The sequence below is a fragment of the Cydia amplana genome, chromosome 13 (assembly GCF_948474715.1).
Source record: "Cydia amplana chromosome 13, ilCydAmpl1.1, whole genome shotgun sequence".
NCBI lineage: Eukaryota > Metazoa > Arthropoda > Insecta > Lepidoptera > Tortricidae > Cydia > Cydia amplana.
Window position 1 is genome coordinate 3,137,204 of NC_086081.1, and position 22,801 is coordinate 3,160,004.

At 37.3% G+C, this 22,801-nt stretch overlaps 1 protein-coding gene across 2 annotated transcripts in view; it reads right to left on the reverse strand.

The window, feature by feature from the left end:
- LOC134653331 (1-phosphatidylinositol 4,5-bisphosphate phosphodiesterase) overlaps positions 1 to 22,801 on the reverse strand; it is a 99,500-nt gene that overhangs the window by 31,463 nt on the left and 45,236 nt on the right. For both annotated transcript variants that reach the window (XM_063508663.1, XM_063508664.1), the window contains exon 3: positions 16,350 to 16,463. In XM_063508663.1, the coding sequence (XP_063364733.1) occupies positions 16,350 to 16,463 (114 nt within the window). The remainder of the gene's footprint in view (positions 1 to 16,349; positions 16,464 to 22,801) is intronic.

Sequence of the window (22,801 nt, forward strand, 5' to 3'; positions counted from 1 at the left end):
AGGTGTTTCAAGTAATGCGACGAAATAACGCTAGATGGCGTTAACCTCAATTATACATAGTGCTGCAGACATTTTGCACTAGTCATTGGGTTTTCACTTCTGCCGGCACTCCCGGAGTGCTAACTGTTGTTTTTTCTCTACTGTTATTACCTATAGTTGTAGATCCTCGCTTTCAATAGGGGCGGCCTATAACTATTATTACTTTATATCTTTAAAATCTTTAAACAATCTTTAATGTAAAAGCTAGTGTCTACATCAATTCTTGGGATTCGTTGTCAAGCGGACCCGAGGCTCCCATGAGCCGTGGCAAAAATGCCGGGACAACGCGAGGAAGAAGATTAACAGATACTTATGAACGCGAACTGTAGAGATCTATCTCTATTTGGAAAAGTTATGCATATGCAGGGTGGCAGATACTTTTGGCGTGTTGTTACATCCGCTGCTATGGGGTTGGCAACTGTCAAAGGTTTGCATAGATGGCGCCATCATAGCTTGCGCTTTCTATGAGATTTGGTAATAGGCTGGCATCCAAAAAACTGGCGTTAAAAAAAACAACAATTTGACCTAATTCTAGGGATTGACAGGGCAAGCTATGATGGCGCCATCTGCTAAATACTTCGACCGGCCAACCCTATTGATGCTGAATATATCTCTCGAAATTGCCATGATGCTGGTATTTCACATCAGGGATGTTGCGAACATCCGCATCCGCATCCGCAACCGCGGAACATCCGCATTATTTTCAACATCCGCATCCGCATCCGCATCCGCATAAAATCGATGCGGAGCTTATGCGGATGCGGATGTCGAACAAGTCGGTACAGGAATGTCTTAGCGGCGGCGTAAGTGCTAGGTAATTTCGTCATTACCTCTAACGAAATCGTCTAGATCCAGAAAAGTCGGCCAAGTTACTGTTTATTAAATATAACGCACCTATATTCTTGCTCAAATACTAAACGTTTGGTTTTTTTTAATAAAAAAATACTAAAAATGTAATATTTGACGTTTTCTAAGTACCTAATCTTGACATCCGCATCCGCATCCGCATCCGCGGATGTGAGCCTTTAAAAATCCGCATCCGCATCCGCATCCGCGGATGTCAAAAAATCTGCATCCGCAACATCCCTGTTTCACATGTAAATAACATCAATATGGACCCGGAACGTAATATTACCAAATACTCGAGTCCTCGAAACTTGTCTTAAGTATGCAAATGTAGAAACTTTCGCCGTTGACGACACAGGAAAGCAAATATTACGTAGCTGTCTTGAAACTTATTTCATAACTGGCTTTTACTGAACATGTTTCTTTAAGAAGTATGTTGGTCCTTTTCCAGATGTTTTTTTTTAGTCGGGGAAAACCATCCAAACAAACGAACGAACGAACGAATTATTACTTATATTAGTTAGGTCGCGCAAATTCCTGCGACGGAATATATTATATTAACGATTGCACTGCAGGTAGGTAGGAGTGGTAGGTGTCAAGCCATCACCTGACTCTATTTAATTACTATACATTTTTGTGTTAACACATTCAGTGCCGAAAACCCGACTATCGGGTATTTTATGATTTCGTTCCCAGGCCGGACGACCCGATAGTCGGGATTGTGGTACTACACCTTTATATGACGAAATTTTTGTGGCCTGGCGCGGATGTCTTGTTTGGCTGGGTGGCAATGAATGTATTAAAGACTATACAAATACCCATTAACACTGGTCCCATAAGCCTTTCCTAGCTTCCGAACTCAAAAACTCCATTAAATCCTTGCAGGTTTTAATTATCCAGCTCAGTAATTAAAGCACAGAGTACACCCGACACTTGCTTTGTCGAACGGTAGAATTTCGGGCCCCGGGTCGGTGGAGTTTCATCGTCTGTTTACCGACAGCGAGTCAGTGTTGGCCGAAACGTTAATGCAATTGAAAATGTTGGCCATTAACCATTATAAATTGAACCGTAAACTGTAATCGTCCGTTACGGTTTAAGGTTCAATTTATAATGGTTAATGGCCAACATTTTCAATTGCATTAACGTTTCGGCCAACACTGCACCAAGTTGATAGAACCAGGGGGGCTACCGCGAAAACCGAATTTCGCAAATTGCGGGGATCTTTCTCTTTTACTGTCATTAAGACGTAATTAGAGTGACAGAGAAAAATGCCCCCAATTGACGAACTTCGATTTTCGCGGTTATAGCCCAGTATTTAATGTTGAATGGTATGAAAACTCTAGGCACACGTCGCCGCATTTGAAAATGTCGTCTGCGTCTCTGACTTTGAGTATATAGCCAAAGTATACTCAAAGGTCTCTGACGTTTGAATATGCAAGAGCGAATAAGAGACGATAGAGACCTAATAATACTAACATAGTCACACATAGTATTCAACAAATCGAATTTAAACTATTGTGAGACATAATAATATTAACATTGAATAATTTTACGGTTTAGAGTCACTTGTTTTAAGTCACTCGCGCGACATGTTTCGGAAAGCCTAGGTCTCCTTTCTCAAGCACTAACGGTGCGAGCAGCGTTCACGACGGCCGTGTATCGCGTACTGCGGCACAACAAAACAAGTGAGTCTAAACCTCGTCTAAACCGTAAAATTATTCAAAGTATAAAACAAAGTCGAGGTGTCTGTCCCTATGTATGCTTAGATCTCTAAAACTACGCAACGGATTTTGATGCGGTTTGTTTCTAATAGATAGAGTGATTAAAGAGGAAGGTTTATGTATAATTTGTTAACCTGTGCGAAGCCGGGGTGGGTCGCTAGTACTGAAATAAATAGAAGCCTTATCCCAAAATTTTCAGTAGTAGTAGACTAAGTTTTTGCCGTTTTTTTACCCTATTTGAGCTGCCGAATTCAAAAACTCCACTGAATCCTTGCAACTTTTAATTACTCGCAAAGTCTTCGAACGCCGCCCTAGCTCAGTAATTAAGAGGATAGGGGACGACCACTCCCCTATACAGTGTGTGGCCTGTAACACGGGCGAAAAATTAAAACGTAGATTCTACTCCTCAAACAATAAAACTTTTGTTCAACAACTTTTTGAAATTATGTAGTCTTAAAATGGTCCCTTTTTCAAACAAACTAAATAATATTTTCAATGTACTTTAAATTCCGTCTAATTGACATTGCCTGTCAGTCTTGTCACCGTACATGCATAATCAATTTCGTAATACATTGCGTGTTCAAAGAATTTTTAAAGTGTTTTAAAATACAAACCACAAGTTATTTTTAAAAGTCGCTGAACAAACATTGTCTAGTTTGAGGAGTAGAATCTACGTTTTAATTTTTCGCCCGTGTTACAGGCCACACACTGTATAAACGTAGTCCCAATATACTTATATATCTTATAATAATAAAAAATACTAAATTTTTTGTATAATGCCCCTTCATTTGACTTTTTTCGATTTTATTCATTATTATAAGAATAAGAGCGGTAAACAAATTCCATACACATTTTAAAAGCTCCTAACTCTCTTGAATAATCTTAAAAAAACTAACGGAGCGGCGTATTATTATGGCTTACACATCAAATTGCATAAAAATATTTTCTACAATGTCAATATTTGGAGAGGAAAATGGGGACTACGTTTGTATGGAGAATTGATAATCTCCTTTCCTCTTAATTGGTTTCGAGATCTCAAATCACCCACGCTCTCGCAACCAATTAGCATTGGCGACCGGGTCAACTTTCAAACGGGGGTTGTATTATTACTTACCTAACATTAATTGGCAGAAACGTTACAATAACAAAATAAATGGAATTTCTTTGGACTTCGACAAGAATTGTTGAAGGACAAAAGAGTGAATTTTCGTGGAGTTCATGTTTATTTGATTTCAAATTGATTTGAACTTGTTTTCTGACAATGTACCCGTGTAAAAAGTACTTAAAAAAAAAATTCAAAATTCTTTATTTCATAATAGTATACATTTTTGTGATACAGGGGATGGAGCCGCCCGGTAAGCTTATGCTTGTGTTGGGAGGCACCGCTCTTCCCTAGGTTTATAAGTAGTACAATATTTATTTTATTAACATTAGGTAACTAAGATATGTAGGTAATACAGAATTACTAGTTAATATGTTTTTAACTTATAGCAGTACGAACCTATAAATTGAAATAAATGGTGTCAACCTGTCAACTTATGGGACAGTGTTAATCACTGGGGCATTTTGGTGTAGTGTTTAACAGGGACGCTATACTAGACACGAATTTGCAGTGTCCGCCGCTAATAATTTGAATCTTGAGGGAACTTTGATCATCCATTATTACACTACATAAGGAACTAGTTTTTGAACGCTTCCACGTCATACAATTCTTAAGCGTACGTTCAAAAATCAACTCCCTGTTCAAAACTAGATGTTCCATGTTTCCCCGCGATTCAAAGTAACCCCAAAGTAAATTCAAAGTAAAGTTTACGGTACTCTCTCTAATCTAGATACGAGATCACTCATGGGATATACTTGCGGCAGATCATAATGGAGGTAAAGGAGATAGCATTATGATCTCGGCCGTCAGCTGGTATTGCGGCAAGTATAATACAAAGTTACCAACTCAGAACAAAGCGACATTTCCTGAAAAATTCCAAGTCAATGAAACATTAACTAGAACCTTCATTAGAACCTTCTTCGCCCGGAAACTTAGCTTCCTCAATCAAAGTGCCCTCGGGGATCGAACCCGGGACATCACAAAAGAGGTCATCGCAAGTTATATCGGTCACTTTGCCAACATGTCGCTCGCTCTCTGTAGTCTATGTACTAATCAATGACTAATGAGTTAAACTGCGTCTAGCGGATAAAGGAGTCGCCCATTAATTACGTCACACAAAATTTAGATTTTTTTTAATTACCTAACTCAATTAATATTGCTCAGTTTGGCAGATAATGTACTCTTGATCCAGTGTAGCGGGGCTCCTTTAAGACGAAAGTGGAGTACCCACCCAAAATCGGTTAATATACATCAAATTGTGTAAAAATATTTTCCATAATGTCAAATATGTCAATATCCAAAGAGGAAAATGGGGACTACGTTTGTATGGAGAAGCGGCCGTCCCCTTTCCTCTTAAGCCTCTACTCAGTGTTTAAATAAACAAATAATAAATAAATATTATAGGACATTCTAAAACAGATTGACTAAGTCCCACAGTAAGCTCAAGAAGGCTTGTGTTGTGGGTACTCAGACAACGATATATATAATATACAACTACATAAATACATAGAAAACACCCAAAACTCCGGAACAAATATCTGTGCTCATCACACAAATAAATGCCCTTACTGGGATTTGAACCCAGGACCGCGGCTTCACAGGCAGGGTCACTACCCACTAGGCCAGACCAGTCGTCGATGTGTTTGCCCTCAAAAACTTCCTCCAATACTTTAAGCTTAAAATAAAATCCATTTCCTCGAACGGAATCGGACAAGAATGTAATAAATCGGCATGTCAGTCTACCAGCTGTCATTTCCACTTGGCTTGTCATTCCAACTTACTCAACGGGAAATGGATTTCCGGGAAATGCATCCTATGACAAGGGATTATAATACTACTATCTTCCCGGCTATAGTTGTTTTTTTAGCATTAGAAAGAAGGTAAACAATCTTGACGTGTCTATTTTTATTACAATTTTTGAAAAACGCTTTAATAATTAGTTTATATTATGTAAAAGATCGTATATGATTTATAATACTAACATATTTGCCGTGACTTATTTTGATGAAAAAAATTTTTTTGAGTTTCAGTTCTAAGTATGGGGAACCCCCAAAATTTATTGTTTTTTTTTCTATTTTTGCGTGAAAATCTTAATGCGGTTCACAGAATACATCTACTTACTTACCAAGTTTCAACAGTATAGTTCTTATAGATTCGGAAAAAAGTGGTTGTGACATACACAGATAAAAAAGATATCTTAATTCAAAACGCAAAACTCTTGCGCACGGTTGCTTAAAGAAAATAATAAATTGCTTAGTCCAATAAATATGTCTTGAGTTAAAAACATCATATTTTTTTAAAGGAGAATAAAAATTGTTTAGTTTTTTAAAGCTAATTTTAGAGATTTGAGTTAAGATATTAATTATTCGCCGCAATAAAAAAAAGTCTTAGCAAGAGATATTGCACGCTCTTAAAAAACGGTTTTAGCTTGAGTAACTGTAACTCTTCATCAAACCAAAAACATTGCCCAATTCCAAAGAAGAAGCACCAAAAGTTTCCTTTGAGACTTTTAAGTTTTTAAGCAAGAGCGATTAATTCTTGGTTTGATGTTTTCAACCTACAGTCAAGAGCCAAAGCTATTTCAAAGAAGAAGCACCAACATTTTGCTTTGAGACTTTTAAGTTTTTAGACAAGAGCAATACATTTTTGGTTTGATATTTTCAATATACAGTCAAGAACCAAAGCTATTTCAAAGAAGAAGCACCAAAATTTTGCTTTGAGAGTTTGGTTTATTTGCAAGAAGTTTATTTGGTTTATTTAGTTGTCAAATTGCCTGCTAGATGTCGCTGTACCGTGTGTTGAAAATCCTAGTTCGCGGTGTTAAGATTTTTCCGAGAAACATGACGTCTGGCCGGTACTAAATATTGTTAAGCTTTTAGAACAGTTGTTCCTCTATTGAATTTATTACATTATTGTATGTATAGTCAACAAGAGGGCTTTTCTTTTAGTTTAATTTAGTTTCGAACAACGAACATTACATCTTCGATGAATCACGAAAATCATGTTGCTTTAAGAAATTTTTTACAAAATATACTAAATTTTGCGTTAAGAATTTTCAGCTCTAGATATAAATAATATTATATTTTACATTGAGTAACGTACTCTAGAACCAATGCTTTTTCTTGTTTTTATGGAGAAATATAATTCTCAATTCAATTAAGAGTACAGAGAAACAAAGTTTCTTGGCAAAAGTTCTTTAAGTATTGCACTAAGACACTTAGGTTCAATTCAAAAACTACAATACATAAAACAAAACGCAAACGCTCTTGGTGAGAATATTGAGCTTCTTAAAAAAAAACTTTTTATAGCTCGGATAAAGTATTGATATTTTTGGCTTAAATAATAAACGTTGAAACATTTTATATCTTGACGCAAGTATTTTATTGTTTCCTTACTTGGCTGGAGAACTATTTTTTTTCTGTGTACGGACGGACAGACAGAAGGACAGACAGACATGACGAATCCATAAGGGTTCCGTTTTTTGCCATTTGGCTACGGAACCCTAAAAACGAACTATAATCTAAGAGGCGACTTTTACGACGATCGTTTTTACATACAAATTATAGTGCCTACATAATACATAATGTTCCTGAATATTAACTTTATGGATAATATTTGTAGGTACACAATTTATTGTACGAGTATATTGCCCGTAGCTAAACCCCTTCTTTAGACTTTTTTCGTTTTTTTGATTATTATAAAAGTTGGGAGAGACCTTGACACAAGTTTTTCCAAAACAATTTAAAACAACATTAATTATTATATTAAAAATTACGCTCGCGAACAAGCTAAACCACACGTACGTCACATGTCGCTTTCCCTGCTGAATAAAATATCACTTACAAACTGCGAACATGTCGCGAATTTTACTAAAATGACACATTCCGTTCGCTTTTTCAAACTCACATTACTATAACAATATAATCTTTGTAGCGTAAGCTTTAGAGTTGATTTTGCAATGTGCGGATTAGTACGGTACGCGGTCCAGTAAGGTAATGCTTTCGGACTGGACAGTATTAAATATTCAAGGTTTTACTTTGGGAAATAACTGGTGGTAATGGAGGCACATTTGCGAGGCATTAAATATGACGGATGAGTGTGGGTGGCATGTTGAGTATGGTCCGGCAAAAAGTAAGTCTGAAGAGATTTAACTTGTAGTGAGTGATAAGTGAAATTCGCTACCGCTTTATGTATTATTGACATTATTGTGCAAAAACCTTCAATACAAGAGTAAGTAATACAAAAATAGGGTTCTATTTTTTTAAGTTAAGTAGATTTTTTGCCCCTTGATTTGGAAGCGCTGAATCTTAAGCAAGTCTTAGACGTGACACAATAAGTAAGTGGTTTTACGCCGCCTGTTTTCAGGCATAGTTATCACCATTTCTGGCTGAGTTCGTGCTTACAGTTCGACTTGAGCTCAACGAGGGCTCGCATGGTATAATAATATACTCCGCCTGGTACTCTCTTCCGAGATTCGCGAATGACCTAACTGGCACTTGCCTACGTCATCATGCTGTTTACAGGTTCTCAAACTTTAAAATGTGGGAGAATTTTAACCAACAGTGAAAATTATTTTAACGGCATTAATTTTAAGTTATTCATGTAGAAACATAGTAAAATAAAACAAATCTATACTGCACTTTTCACTCCTACTCTTACAGTTCCGAATAGAGCAGCCAACCATTTTCGTAACAAAACATTAATTACGAAGCTTACGACGTGAAAAGTTTGGAAAACACTGCGACTGCTGACACTGAGCGAGAAGGGAATAACAATTAACACGCGTTCGACAAGGACGGTCGGTCAGGGACAAAATGGCGGATTGTCAAATGTGAAAGCGCTATCCTGTGTTGCCAGTAGTGTAAACAGAATTACCCGAACGTCTGAAATTTCTTTCGTCAATCGGAAGATATTGCTAATGAATAATTAAAAATGACGTGTTATTGTAAAATTTAAGATAAAATACATATAAATGAAAATTATTAAATTATAAAGAAATAAATTAACTTATTAACCATAGATATAATGTACCCATGTAACATGTTATGTTGAAATAAAGTGGCAATGTTATTGTGACGTAGACAAGTGACACTCTGGGAAGAGAAGACCATGTTTTATTAGACCATGAGGGCTCGCAAGGGCAAGAGCAAGGGGTAGGACTGGGCCAAGGGGAAACTTGAGTGTGCTTGCCTGGCTCGCTTCTAAATCTTAAATATATAACTATTTCACACACACCACGCCACGCCACAATAAGTAAAATGGCTGTTTTTTGCCGCATGTTGAGGCTTCGGGCATAGTTATCATTATTTCTGGCAGAGTTCGTGCTTACAGTTCGACTTGAGCTCAACGAGGGCTCGTTAGAGCAAGGGCAAGAGCAAGGGGTAGGACTGGGCCAAGGGGAAACTGAAGTGTGCTTGCTCTGCTCGCTTCTAAGTCTTAAATACGTGTCTATCTATACATCTAGCTTCGAATGATGCTCCCTATGATAGTTTTTATACTATACTATAGTATTAGTATTTTTGTTCTATAAAATGTCTAACATTGTATAATATTGTAAAATGTATAACCTCATGCTTGTAATCGGGAAGGAACTGGCTCTTGAGACAGAGGGAAACCTAATTTGAGAGCCAGGTACCAATGTTATGTAATAACTCAAAGTTGCAATAAAGTTTTTTTTTTAATATGGAGTAGCTGTCATGTCAAATGTTTCTAGTCATTTTTGTAGCATTAAAGCTAAAAAAAAATACGGTAAAAACATATTTCTTTAATTATTTTTTTAATTCATCCCAACCAAAAGAGACTTAAAGGAACTGTCATATTAGGAACCATCATTCGACACGAGAGGTAAAAAGGGTCACAGCACAAAGATTCAGAGGGGCTACCGCGAAAACCGAAATTCGCAAATTGCGAGGATCATCTTTTACTCTAATGAATGCGTAATTAGAGTGACAGAAAAAATGCGGATATTCTTGAACATTGATCGACCCGGGTCAATCTTTTCGCTACAAGTTTTGAGTTTGATATTGTGCCCTGACTAATTTTTAGTTAGTTAATTAGTTAGTTAGAATAAATGAAAAATTTTAATTCATTAATAGTATGTACCTAAATCACAGAATAAGTAATAGTATTATCATACAGAACGGACACGCACCGCCCCGCCCCGACTCGGATTACCTCGCCCCTCGACAGCAGTTAGCCGAGTTTTAGCCGCGCGCTGAGTTCGGTTAGCGACGCGATGACGGACGGAACGTTCAAAATGCTGGTCTATTGTGCTATGTACGAGTACCGAGTGTACCCTATGTGTGTGTGTGTGTGTGTGTGTGTGTGTGTGTGTGTGAAATAAGTAATCAAGTTTTTCAATTTAAAGTACATGAAATGTGTATAAGGCTAAACTTTTGTATAATAACAGGTAATAATATCGTACGTCACATACATACACGCCTACCGATTTATTGTTCGTTGAATTTAGGAATGTTAAGTTAACATTTTAATGTAAATACCTACACAGATATTACTTGCAAATGTTTTAGTTTTACGCTCTTTTCACAAAAAAGAATTTATGCTCGGAATATTCGCGTTTTTATTGATTGAATTATCTTATATCTTGTAATATAATTAATTAGGTATGTTGCCCAAAAACTTAGCCTCACTGTGCAGAGGGGGAACGCGGCCAGTATCCTGGGAACTGCCTCAGGCTAATTTAGGGTTAGATTTTTGATTTATTTTGTTATTCAATCTCTGTTATTAATATATACCTATTGTATTTTTCCATTAGGTATATATCTTATATAAAATCAATAGGTATCAATAATAACGTAAATATAATAATGACGTAACAAAACAATTGGAGCGTAATTAAACTTAAACATTAGTTAACATATTTCGGTTGAATTATCCAACGCAGCGGGCGGCTCGTCGTGTCACTTCGGCCGGCCTTGGCAACCTTCGGCTTAGCCTTCCCCGCGCCGCCGCGCGCCGCACGAGAGTCAGCCCTAAGCGACTTACTTACTCACACAATGACGCGTGTACAGTCGTGCCGTTCACAAATATAAACGCCAGTGATTTTCGATGTATGGCGTGTCCGCCCTGTGCCTAAATGATACGTTTGTAAGTAGTTGATAAGAAAATAAAGAGGCTTTTTATTATTATTATTATATTGTGCCCTGAGCAGATTTAAATCGAAATATAAAATTACGCATGTATAATTATTATTTGAAAACTTACTCCAGCAAACAGCAAAACTGTCTCACGGCTCATCACAACATCCCCGTGCTTTGAATAGCACAATAAGCATTCAAGCCTTTATAAAGGCCGTCGGGACTCGTATCGTGGCAGCTGACAGGCGATAACGACACGTAGGCGTTCTTTGTCAAGCACAAAGAGTCCTAACGAGGCCAGGGGCCTGGTTGGTTATATCACTTATATCATAGAGAAATACGTAAAGCGAGGAGTGATCACTTCACACCTACACTAATGGCTCTGTGATCTGTAGACCTCGCGAACCCCAATGACTCCGCCATTTTGAAAAGAATCCGAAAACTGAATCTACAAAGAAGTTCTAGATAATTTTCTAACCTAGGGGTCTACCGCGAACCACGTTCGACGTGATGTCGCACACTTACGTACGAATTTACAAGTGCGACAGTGAGGTAACACGTCGAACGTCTTAGGCGTCCGGTTGTAACTACAGATGTAGTGCATAATTATTTTCCATCGTATTTTCACGTAGCATGACAAATACAAACGTTTCCGAGAAAATAATATGGAAAACAATTATGCACTACATCTGTAATATCTCTGAAAAGATCTGTACCATATTCTGTGACCTTTCACGTATTACGTCTACGTTCTAAGTTACGATCATCACGCCTCGATTAGGGTCAGTCGGTCATATGTGAGCAATGCCTCATCTGGCAATAATGTTGACGTAGTTATCTATACAGGGTGATGTAGGTTATATTGAACAACTTTTGCTATGGCATGGAGTCAACCCCGAAATCGCGAGGGAGACATTGACATATGATTCGCTGAAATGTATGAGACGGCAGATTCTATAATTAATGGATATTTCATAGATATTTGATCGGCGTGTACTTATATCGTCAGAGCGTAAATGAAAGTAAGGTGATGATATTATATTCCCTTGCTTGTTTAAGAAAAATTACTTTTTGTCACATTCACTTTCGTGGTTTCACTTTTCACTTCGTGGTTTGTTATAATTAATTTAATTGCGTATTTCTTTTTCGTATAGTGAATATTAACTTGTTGGTACTTGGTACTAATTGACGAGCAAGTAATTAGCAGAATATAAATGTAATATTATTTAGACGTTACTGTTTATTACTATGAAATTTCGCAAACTAACACCTGACTAAAAATATATTAGATATATTATGATAGTAATATAAAGTGATATTTCAGAAGATATTAGATACCTATTTAGATTATTTAGTGCTTTCAATACATCTAGCTTTATAAGATATTCTGATATTTGATACTCGTTTGCAAACGATCTATCAAGTCAAATTATATGGAGCGAAGAACTAAAATTAAGCACATCAAAGGATTTAGAACTAAAATTAAGTAGTTTAGATAGGTATGTTCAGAAACCAACGAAGATTTAAATTAAATTTGAATATTTAAACTTTGATGAAAGAGAGATAAAATTGAACTGCATTCCTCATTAATTATAAAAATACATTCGAGCATTTAAAAATCTTAGTTTAATTAGTAATTATTATCGATTTTAAATTACTTAAATCATCAGGGGGCCTACCGCGAAAACAGGAATTTGCAAATTAAGGGGATCTTTCTCTTTTACTCTCATTAAGACGTAATCAGAGTGACAGAGAAAATGCACGCAATTGACGAACTTCGATTTTCGCGGTTATAGCCCAGCATCAGTAATTAGAGATGCCACGAATATTCGGCAACTATTCGGTATTCGGCCTCTTCGGCCACTTTGCCGAATATTCGGTATTCGGCCGAATGTTTCCTACTATTCGGCCGAATACCGAATATCTCTTAAACCTAGGTAAAAAGATAAATTACACAATAAAAATAACCGCAAGCCACTATATTTAATGTTTAAAATGTTTTCTTGGAAAATTGTTAAATACGAAGACTGTTTTTTTGAGCATTTGTTGGTTACTAATCATTTAATTTTTTTTGATAGGTTCGATTTTATTGACTTCAAGACTACATTCATTAGTTCTGAGCAAACAAAATTAAATCTTAGCTAACGTTGTGCTTTGTTGGCGAACAGTTTTCATCATTAATGTGACTCAAAATGTACAAATGTTATGCCGAATATTCGGTCGCCGAATATCAGTATCATATATAAACTATCAGTAATCATAAACATGCCAATTACAACGCACACTGATATCAGAATGATATCTAAATGATGGATTTATTCAACAAGAATTTCCCTCGTACAGTCACGCTCCGTGATTGTTACGCCATTTATAGGGCTCTAGCTAAACTGGACTTTCCATAGCGTAAGTTTGGAACAACCGATTTAGCTAGGACCCTACATGGCTTATTAACAATCCCGTGGTGACTGTACTTGTCCTTATATGTGTATTTTTATTGGCGCGAGCAGGACGCAGGACTAAATGTCATCATTAATCATAGATATCATTCTGACGTAAGCCTGTAAGAATTGGCCTGCAAATTACGCGCTGGCCACGACATTGCGCGACTGGTTTCGGCTAAGGTGACAACCATAGGTGGGAACGAAAGGTCCGATCGCTGTGTCTCGCTCCAACCTATGGTTGTCGCCTTAGCCTAAGCCAGCGTGACCGTGGCCAGCACGTAACGTCTTGGCCATGACATTGCGCGACTGGCTTCGGCTAAGGCGACCACCATAGGTTGGAGCGAGACACAGCGATCGGACCTTTCGTTCCCACCTATGGTTTTCTTTTCGCCTTAGCCGAAGCCAGTCGCGCAATGTCGTAGCCAGGCCGTTAGGGTTTTAAAGATCGCGGTTTAAGCAAGGCTACGTGTGCTACGCCGTAGGCCGTAGCAGCGGTTTGTCGATATTAGCAGAAAAGCCAGCCGTAGTCATTTACACGTTAATTTAATAGGCTAAGTGCTAGGTTCACACGGCGTAAATTTTTCCCGAATACCGTATGCGAGATTTTATCGAATATCGTAGTGACAGCAACATTTGAACGTTACCTTACAAATGTTCCTGTCACTACGGTATTCGATAAAATCTCCTATATGGTATACGGGAAAAATTAAGGCCGTGTGAACTGTGAACCTAGCCTAGGGGTTATTAGTAGAGATGCATGTATAAAGACTATAAAGGATGACTCATGCTAGACCTTTTCTTTCCTCTTTACCAGTTGCTTTCGGTGAAGGAAAACATCGCGAGTAAACCGGACTAATCCCAAAAAGGCCTAGTTTCCCCTCTGGGTTGGAAGGTCTGACGACAGTCGCTTTCGCAAAAACTAGTGCCTACGTCGATTCATGGGTTAGTTGTCAAGCGGAGCCCCGGCTCCCATGAGCCGTGGCAAAATGCGGGGATAAGGCATTGAGGTATATACAAGAGACGACATCTCGAACAAAATGTTTCCGCACCTCAGAGAAGTGCATGCACTTCTTTGCTTTTAGTACGTCACCGACTACTGACGAGATATAAAGAAGATACGAGAAGAAAATATAATAAAAGGGATGGAATAACATTTCACCGGTAAGCAATGGAATAACTGTTGATTTACTATTATTTAGTTTTCAAAGTAAATGTTTGGTCGTAGAAAAAGTATTGTATGCAACGTTGTTTAACTGAGTCAAAAAATACTCGTGGCGTCTTTATTAACATTTTGTTCGAGATGTCGTCTCTTGTATATACCTCAATGGGATAAGGAGAGGAAGAAGAACATGACTCACGCTAGACCGGGCCGAGGCCGGGCCGGAGCTTCCGGGGCTTCTTCTTCTATGGAAAGCACCAAGTGATCACCGAATATACGTCATAAAAAAGCGGCCAAGTGCGAGTCAGACTCGCCCATGAAGGGTTCCGTATTTAGGCGATTTATGACGTATAAAAAAAAACTACTTACTAGATCTCGTTCAAACCAATTTTCGGTGGAAGTTTACATGGTAATGTACATCATATATTTTTTTTAGTTTTATCATTCTCTTATTTTGTAAGTTACAGGGGGGGGGACACACATTTTACCACTTTGGAAGTGTCTCTCGCGCAAACTATTCAGTTTAGAAAAAAATGATATTAGAAACCTCAATATCATTTTTGAAGACCTATCCATAGATACCCCACACGTATGGGTTTGATGAAAAAAAGTTTTTGAGTTTCAGTTCGAAGTATGGGGAACCCCAAAAACTTATTGTTTTTTTTCTATTTTTGTGTGAAAATCTTAATGCGGTTCACAGAATACATCTACTTACCAAGTTTCAACAGTATAGTTCTTATAGTTTCGGAGAAAAGTGGCTGTGACATACGGACGGACAGACAGACGGACAGACAGACAGACAAACAGACATGACGAATCTATAAGGGTTCCGTTTTTTGCCATTTGACTACGGAACCCTAAAAATGACATGGCCTGGTCTAGCGTGAGTCATCCTTTAGTATGTATTCGTTATAATCATACATATCTCGTTAATGCCTTAAGGCACTAACAATTTTTCCCATTGTTCCGCTTTATGCGAAAGACATGCCACAACGGCGCGATAAATTAGAAAAGGTCAACAAATGTCAACGATTCCGACGCATTTTCTACTAAATAAATGTCAATAGAAGGTAGACACCTCAGACTGAGACATAATATATTATAATAATCATAAGACCTTTTTGTACACACAATGCAATGATTAAATGAATGAATGAGTGACCCGCGCGCGAATCAGAGATATAATTATCCGCGACCGAAATTCTTCGTGCTTCCATACTTTCATGCATAAGCCTTTGCGTCTATTGCAGACGATTTATGGTGTAACACCGGAGAGACAACGACCTCTCCACAGACATTACACCGCCTGGGACGGAATTAAGAAAGCGCAGGGATGACCAGCACCTGCATTACCCTCTTGGCTCACGGAAAAAAAAACTTAGCTGTGGTAACTAAAATTTAGTTGTGGTAGCTAAAAACCTTGATTAATCGGACAACTAAGTTATTAGCTACCGTAGCAAAGTGGTTTTAGCTACCAAAACTTAGCTGTGATAGCAAATATTTTTAGCTGAAATCACTCCGAGGCATAAAAAACTTAGCAGTGGCAGCTAATAATATTAGCTGAAATTAGCTGTAGCTGCTAACTAAACTAGCTATATTTAGCAGAGACAGCTAATTATTTAGGTATATTTACACTGTCATAACCCACAGGAAAGGCGAGCCAATACGTGTGGAGACAGGCTGCAGGAATCTGCCTTATTTCAGATTGGACCCTACTTACGCCTTACGGAAACTCCATTTCGGGATTTAATTTTGGAGTATCCTTCTTCTAGATGGATTGCAAGCTAATGCTAAGAGGTGCATCTCCCCTGTGACGAAAGAGCTTTTTGCTTTGTTTGTGGACTTGTGGCCTCGTACGACACCCTTATCCTTTACAGTGTGTCATATCTATTGGGTTTTAGCATGTCTAATAAAGTAACAGGGACTAATAAAGTAATAACGTACCTTTCCATCGCTCTTCCAGTAGATGAAGAAGCCATACTCGTCCACTTTAAAGGTGCAGTTCTGCTCAAGCTCGGTGTTGTCCTTCTCTTCTGTCCATCGGTCAAATACCGCGCCCTGTAACAATAATATAAACATAGAAGTGTTTGATGTAGCAGACGACTGGTCAGGGTAGTGGGTAGTGACTCTGCCTATGAAGCCGATGGTCCTGGGTTCGAATCCCGGTAAGGGCATTTATTTGTATGATGAACACAGATATGTATTTGTTCCTGAATCTAGGATTTTTCTGTCTATTTATGTATTCGTATATTATATTATATTATATATATATATATATCGTCAATCTGTGTAAGAATGTCCTATAATTAAATAATAAATAAATATTATTTATTATTTAATGTGCAAGTTGCGGAATATTCGCAAACATTCTTATAATTTCTGGAGTTACGCAAGCGGTGTGCCATCTCTGATAAGGATCTGTACATTATAACGCACAAGTCTACGCACACGCATCCGGCGTACACAGGCCTCGTCACACAATACACGTCACAATTACCGATAAACAAATACATTGTGTTTACGTCTATATTTAACCACAAAACTATGTTTACGTCAACGCTGCCATTGATAGGAATTTAAAATATTTAAATCGGAATTCATTCATGCGATTCACGAGTCTATAAATAGGCAATGCTTATCGAGTGAATCAGAGTCAGAAATTATCTGAATTGTATCTCAGCGTCATTATTCGGTATTCGGCCAAAACCACTATTCGGGGCATATCTAGATATAATTCTCATTTAGAGAGCGGGTTAGCGCGCCCAAATCTCTATAAATTCAGAATACTAATCTAGGCTAGCATTGTGTATTACCTATTAGATGTTGTTTAGGCGCAGCTGATGCTTTGTTTAAGGATAGGCTACTTTATGCAAATCTACTCTGGCTCAGGCCAGGCTAATAAGAGCATTCAGGCCAGGCCAGGCCAACACGACCATGTTTGTCACATCCCACAGGCCACGGGCTCAATTAAGGCATGTCGTTATGCAGATTACGACACATACAGGAGTTAATAAGTCTACCAATGGTGTTTTAGGCTAAAGTGACGAAATGGTCCGTTGTAGGTTTCTCTACGAGTACATACGATGTAACAAGTTAAAACGTTCAAAGATTGCTGAAACCTGTCGAATCCCACGATATGACGTCACCATAAGCATTCTGGCTCATATATGAGCCGTGGGAGCTGACAGATTAACCACTTCAGTCCCGTGGACGCGATATCGAGGCGGCAAGGAGATTATAAATTTTATCCAACTTTTTTGTTGGCAAATTTCAAACAGGTTTATCTGGTAAAAGACGCCTATTTAAGACGCACTATAAATAACAAATACTCTGTTAAAAGTTTATCATTGAATTTATTTTGTATACGGTATAAATAGATAACGCTAACGCGAACGCTCGTCACGCTACGCTATCGAAAGAAATTTACACTAGATTCAGAATCCTTCATCTGCCACTTCTCAATTTTATTCTAAAGTAAGGACGCTAACCACGAAGAATTTCGTACATTGACCCGCTTGTTCCTATCTCTATTGCAAGCGCATAATTACATTACTGTATTTACTGTCCCGCTGACAGAGACCACAAGTGTGTACCTTTCACACAAGTTGTCACAGTTGTGTACCTTTGACGTCATGGTTGGGACAGCAAGCAGCACCACATATAATGTTACACAGTATAAATAATGCTCGGGCTTGTATAAATCGTATTATTTATTTGTTATTAAGTTTTCTGTATACTAACATGGACTATGGCGTTATTCATAAACGGCTGCTAACTTAATCAGTTGATGATCGTCGTTTGTCCCTATCTGTTTTTATGCCATAGAGAGGGACAAACGATGATCATCAACTGATTAACTTAGAAGACGTTTATGAATAAGGGGGTAAGACATTGTTACATTTGTTACTAACAACTTTTTATGGGTCACAGGCCTGAATTAAAGGAATATTTAATTTAATTTATTTATAACTACTCGCGTGCGGGGACATAGGTACAGGCGAGGCGAATGTACGCAATTATTCGTGCTCAGGGTCCCTACTTTAAAGCACATAGCTTACGTTTCGCAATAAAATATTTACGATGTTACAAATTGAGTATACATTCAGTCGATTCCCTTGTTTTTCAAAGAGCACATAAAACTGAAAAGTATAAAACCATTCAGTTCCTGTAAGATAAAAATCCAGACTCTGCAATTGGTCCTAAAATGGTGCTATGAAGACTTTTATGGCGCGTTGGACTGTGAAATAGTCGTTACTCTGCCATTAAACGGTGTAACGAATGACAATGTGTTTAACTGGTTCTTAAAGGAAAATCGTATCCTGAGAGGCTACCGCGTAAACCGAAATTAGAGTGAAAGAGAAAATGCCCGCAATTGGCGAACTTCGATTTTCGCGGTTATGAGTATAGCCCTTATAGCAAAATGTGGCAAGTTCTATACGGTGAGAAGTATATGACGACCGTAGGGCTAAGATAGCCGGCTCTTTATCATTTGTCACCATGGCTGTCACGTTCTAACAAATATGTAAGTGCGAAAGTGACGCATGACAGGTGATAAAAATGCGAACATGATAGCTGGTCTTTAGAAGTAGAAACAAAAGAATTCGGCGCTTGAAAAAACATGTAAGAAATGATGAATTTATTTGTGACGTGTCAAAATTGATAAGTAAAAAAAAAAACATACAACCGAATTGATAACCTCCTCCTTTTAAATTTGGAAGTCGGTTAATAAAATATGAAGGAAAATGAAGGAATATTATTATTAGTATTTTTATAATATATATTACTAGTATGTCCTGTAGAAATCTTTACCTCTTTAGTACCGTAAAATGGGGTGAGTAGGTGCAAAACTGACATTCAAACCTCGATAAGATTTTATTTTTACATATGCAAACTGAATGGTGTATATAATAAGTGTTCCGGACGTTTGTATTTTAGTTTTTATTTTATTTTGAGTAGTTCCCTTTCATAACTTTGACGATAAACAGGAAAACCCACCTCACCCCGTAGTCCCTCGTATTTGGGGTGAGTTGGGTTTTCATACAAAAATGATTTTGGAAGATTGTTGGATCGATTTTTTTTATTATGAGTATTATGAGTATTACTATAGCTCCATTTTAAATTGGAATACATTATTTTTGTAGCAGTAGCCTTAAAATTCCATCACACCCCCCTTTCATTCCTTCTCTCCCCATTCATAACCCAACTCTCCCCGCGAACCCTACTCACCCCATTTTACGGTATTATATTATATTACTTATATTAAAGTAAGTAGGTACTATATTTGGTAGGTCCGAAAAGCTGAGATTATTTGCGTATTACATACAGAGCACTTAACCGGTTAACTACTTTACTTTCCAAATTGCTTCCATTTAGATTATTGGCCCGCAATTTGCTAAATATTTATGAATCATTTTACTAATGATGAATTATTACAACTGTTTCTAGGCGTGGATTTGACGAAGAGGCCAATTGAAACATATTGTGACTTCAAAATGATACCTAAATGATGTCAATCGCGCGTACATTTCGCTCTTACTTGATCGTAGTTCCGCACATGTTGTGACAATGTAAGTTTGAATTGGCCTATAAACAAGAATCAAAAGTTATTTCAAGATTCACATATTGACAATTCTGACTTTTGTTTTCAATTTTTCATTTTATGCCTAGCTTAAGTTTTTTTATGCGTAGCCGCCGCGAATTCCTAAAAAAGTAGATTAACCAAGGGATGAAAAGCACTAATTTCTGCCGAGGTAAGTAGTTTAGTCTTATATTTACTTTCCTCGTATTCGAAATGAAAATTAGAGTGTTTAACTCGGGTGAAAGGCATCATTTCAGCCTCGGATAGTGATGGGCAGTTCTCGAGAAATTTCGGAAACAGGAGAATATCGCGAGAAGCTTCTCGAGAAATTTCTCTTGAAAGGAGATTTTAGAATTTCCGAGAAAGTACTTTAAATATACAAAATTTTAGATCAATTGTTTTTTGTATGTTTGTTGATATATTAGTAATTTATATGTATTCGCAACACATTTTAATTCTTCCAAAACCTTTAAAGGCAAAATTCTCTCCGTTCTCGAGAAATTTCCGAGAAATTTCTTGAAAATGTTCTCCGGAGAACTTTCTCGGGTTCGTCCAGTGCCATTTAAATGGTAAATAATTCATAAATAAAACAGATTTTTGGCAAACAGGTAATTCGCAACACGTGTTGATTTATCACCACTCGTTGAGAATTTTCTACTTTTGCACTTGTATCGTAATATAGGTTCTTTCTTTCCTAATTCGCGTTTTACTTCAAATGGATTTTTTCACAAAAACACGTATTTGGTACGTCCCATCGTCCGGCAAAGTTCTAAAGTACTAAAACACTTTACCTTATTTAATTTTAACTTATTAACACGGATAATATGTCACAACCGTCCACTTTCTTAGCATTGATGACACTAAGAGGAAAAAAACATTTGTAAGTACCTTTCCCTACATACAATTCAATAAATTACAAAAAAATCACATGCAAATAAAACAATTATCTACAGGGTACCGAAAAGTTTGTCGGCTTTCCTTTGTTTTATAAACTAGGTACCATCGCCCACACTGTTAACTGTACATTAGTGGACCTTATGCCTTTTGTAATAAGGTCCACAGATGTACAGTTAGGAGTGTTGCTGTTTGTACCTGAGATAGTTCATGACATGATCATGATTCTCTGCCAAACATTTGAAATGTATTTCATTTAATATTTACCGATCATTTAAATATTGAATTTATAGAAATTAGTCATTTTGTATTAACTACATAATATGTTATTAGAATTGGTTAAAATAGTTTTTAATTCCTTAAATGAAACCTTTTTTGTCGTTATTGCACTATTGGCTTTTTACATGAACGCCAAATGTAGTCGAGAACAATTTCATGAAATTTCTCGGGAACAAAAATAAATTATCAATTAGAACGTTCATTTCATTTGGCAGATACCAACTTATCAAGCCAACAGCTGTATATAACATAAGCCCAGACTATTTAAGCTTCTTAACAATAATATTTGAAATCACGAGTATTTTTTCTTAAATATCCAATCCGGGAATTTTCTCCTGGAAGGTTTCTATTGAGAACGTTCCCGAGAAATTTCTCGGAAATTTCTTGAGAACAAAGAGAAGTTGGCCTTTAGAATCGTCGAATTGGTTCGAATACCATACGCATAGTTATTAATCACTTACAACAATACATTTAAAAAATATGAAATTTGTTATTGTTTTAATTATATGTACTTCCTCATAAATTTCCGTCCAAGAGAAATTTCTCGAGAATCGTTGAGAATTTTCAGGGGAAGGAATTCTCGAGAACAAGAAATTTCTCGCCGGCACATCACTAGCCTCGGACTATTGGCAGAAACGACTTCGGCAGAAATCAGTGCCTTTCATAACTTGGTTAATAATTTACTATTACTTGTGTAATAATGTTTCACACTACGTCCTACGTCCTTCCCCAAAATCAAATTATCATTTTCTTTTTGTTTCAGTTGCAACAATTTCAACGCGAATCGCTGGACTAAAATTGTCACATATTTATGAAACTATTTTTATTACTAGAAAGGAACTGTTACATAGTTAAGTAGGTACTCAAAAAGAAATATTTTTCGAAACAAAGGCGCCTGGGTGATGTATGAATGAATTTTTGTAATAACTCACCGAGTAACAGATTGTCCGACGTTCATATTTACGGTAATGTGTGTTACGGAAAATCCTCCTCATCTCCAAACACTTGTATTGCACCGATTGCACGTCCCAATTTCCGTGTAAATCAATCATACGGAATACGGATATAGACGGCCATTTGCAATCCACTTCATATCTCAATCGGTTTCAAAATAATCGTTAGCCGTGTTGAGCAACGAATACGACTTGAAATTTAGAGCTTTTTTAATGGCTATTTGTTGAAGAACATTAGCAAGATTGCTAACTTTAACAATGTTGATTCTTAGCCGCGTTGGTCACGTGTATACTCTACATCTAATACCTTTAAACGAGCAATTCTTGTATATTTATTTATTTATATGTAATTATGTATATGTCGTAGTCAGATCGTATAATCCGCCGTATTACATTTCGGCTAGCCGTTTTACAAAACAGGGGCGTTTTGAAATGCGGCGGTTCGACGATTAGCCGGATTGTCATTGCGATACGTTCTTCAATAAGGCGGCCTACGTTTAGCGCCACGAGTGTTAAAAATGGGAACTAAAAACTGTCAAAGCGGCGGCTAATGACTCGCTGTATTACATTACGGCTAGCCGTGTTCAAGAACGTATGGCACCGCATTCAATCCGGCTAATCGTCGAACCGCCGCATTTCAAAACGCCCCTGTTTTGTAAAACGGCTAGCCGTAATGTAATACGGCGGATTAT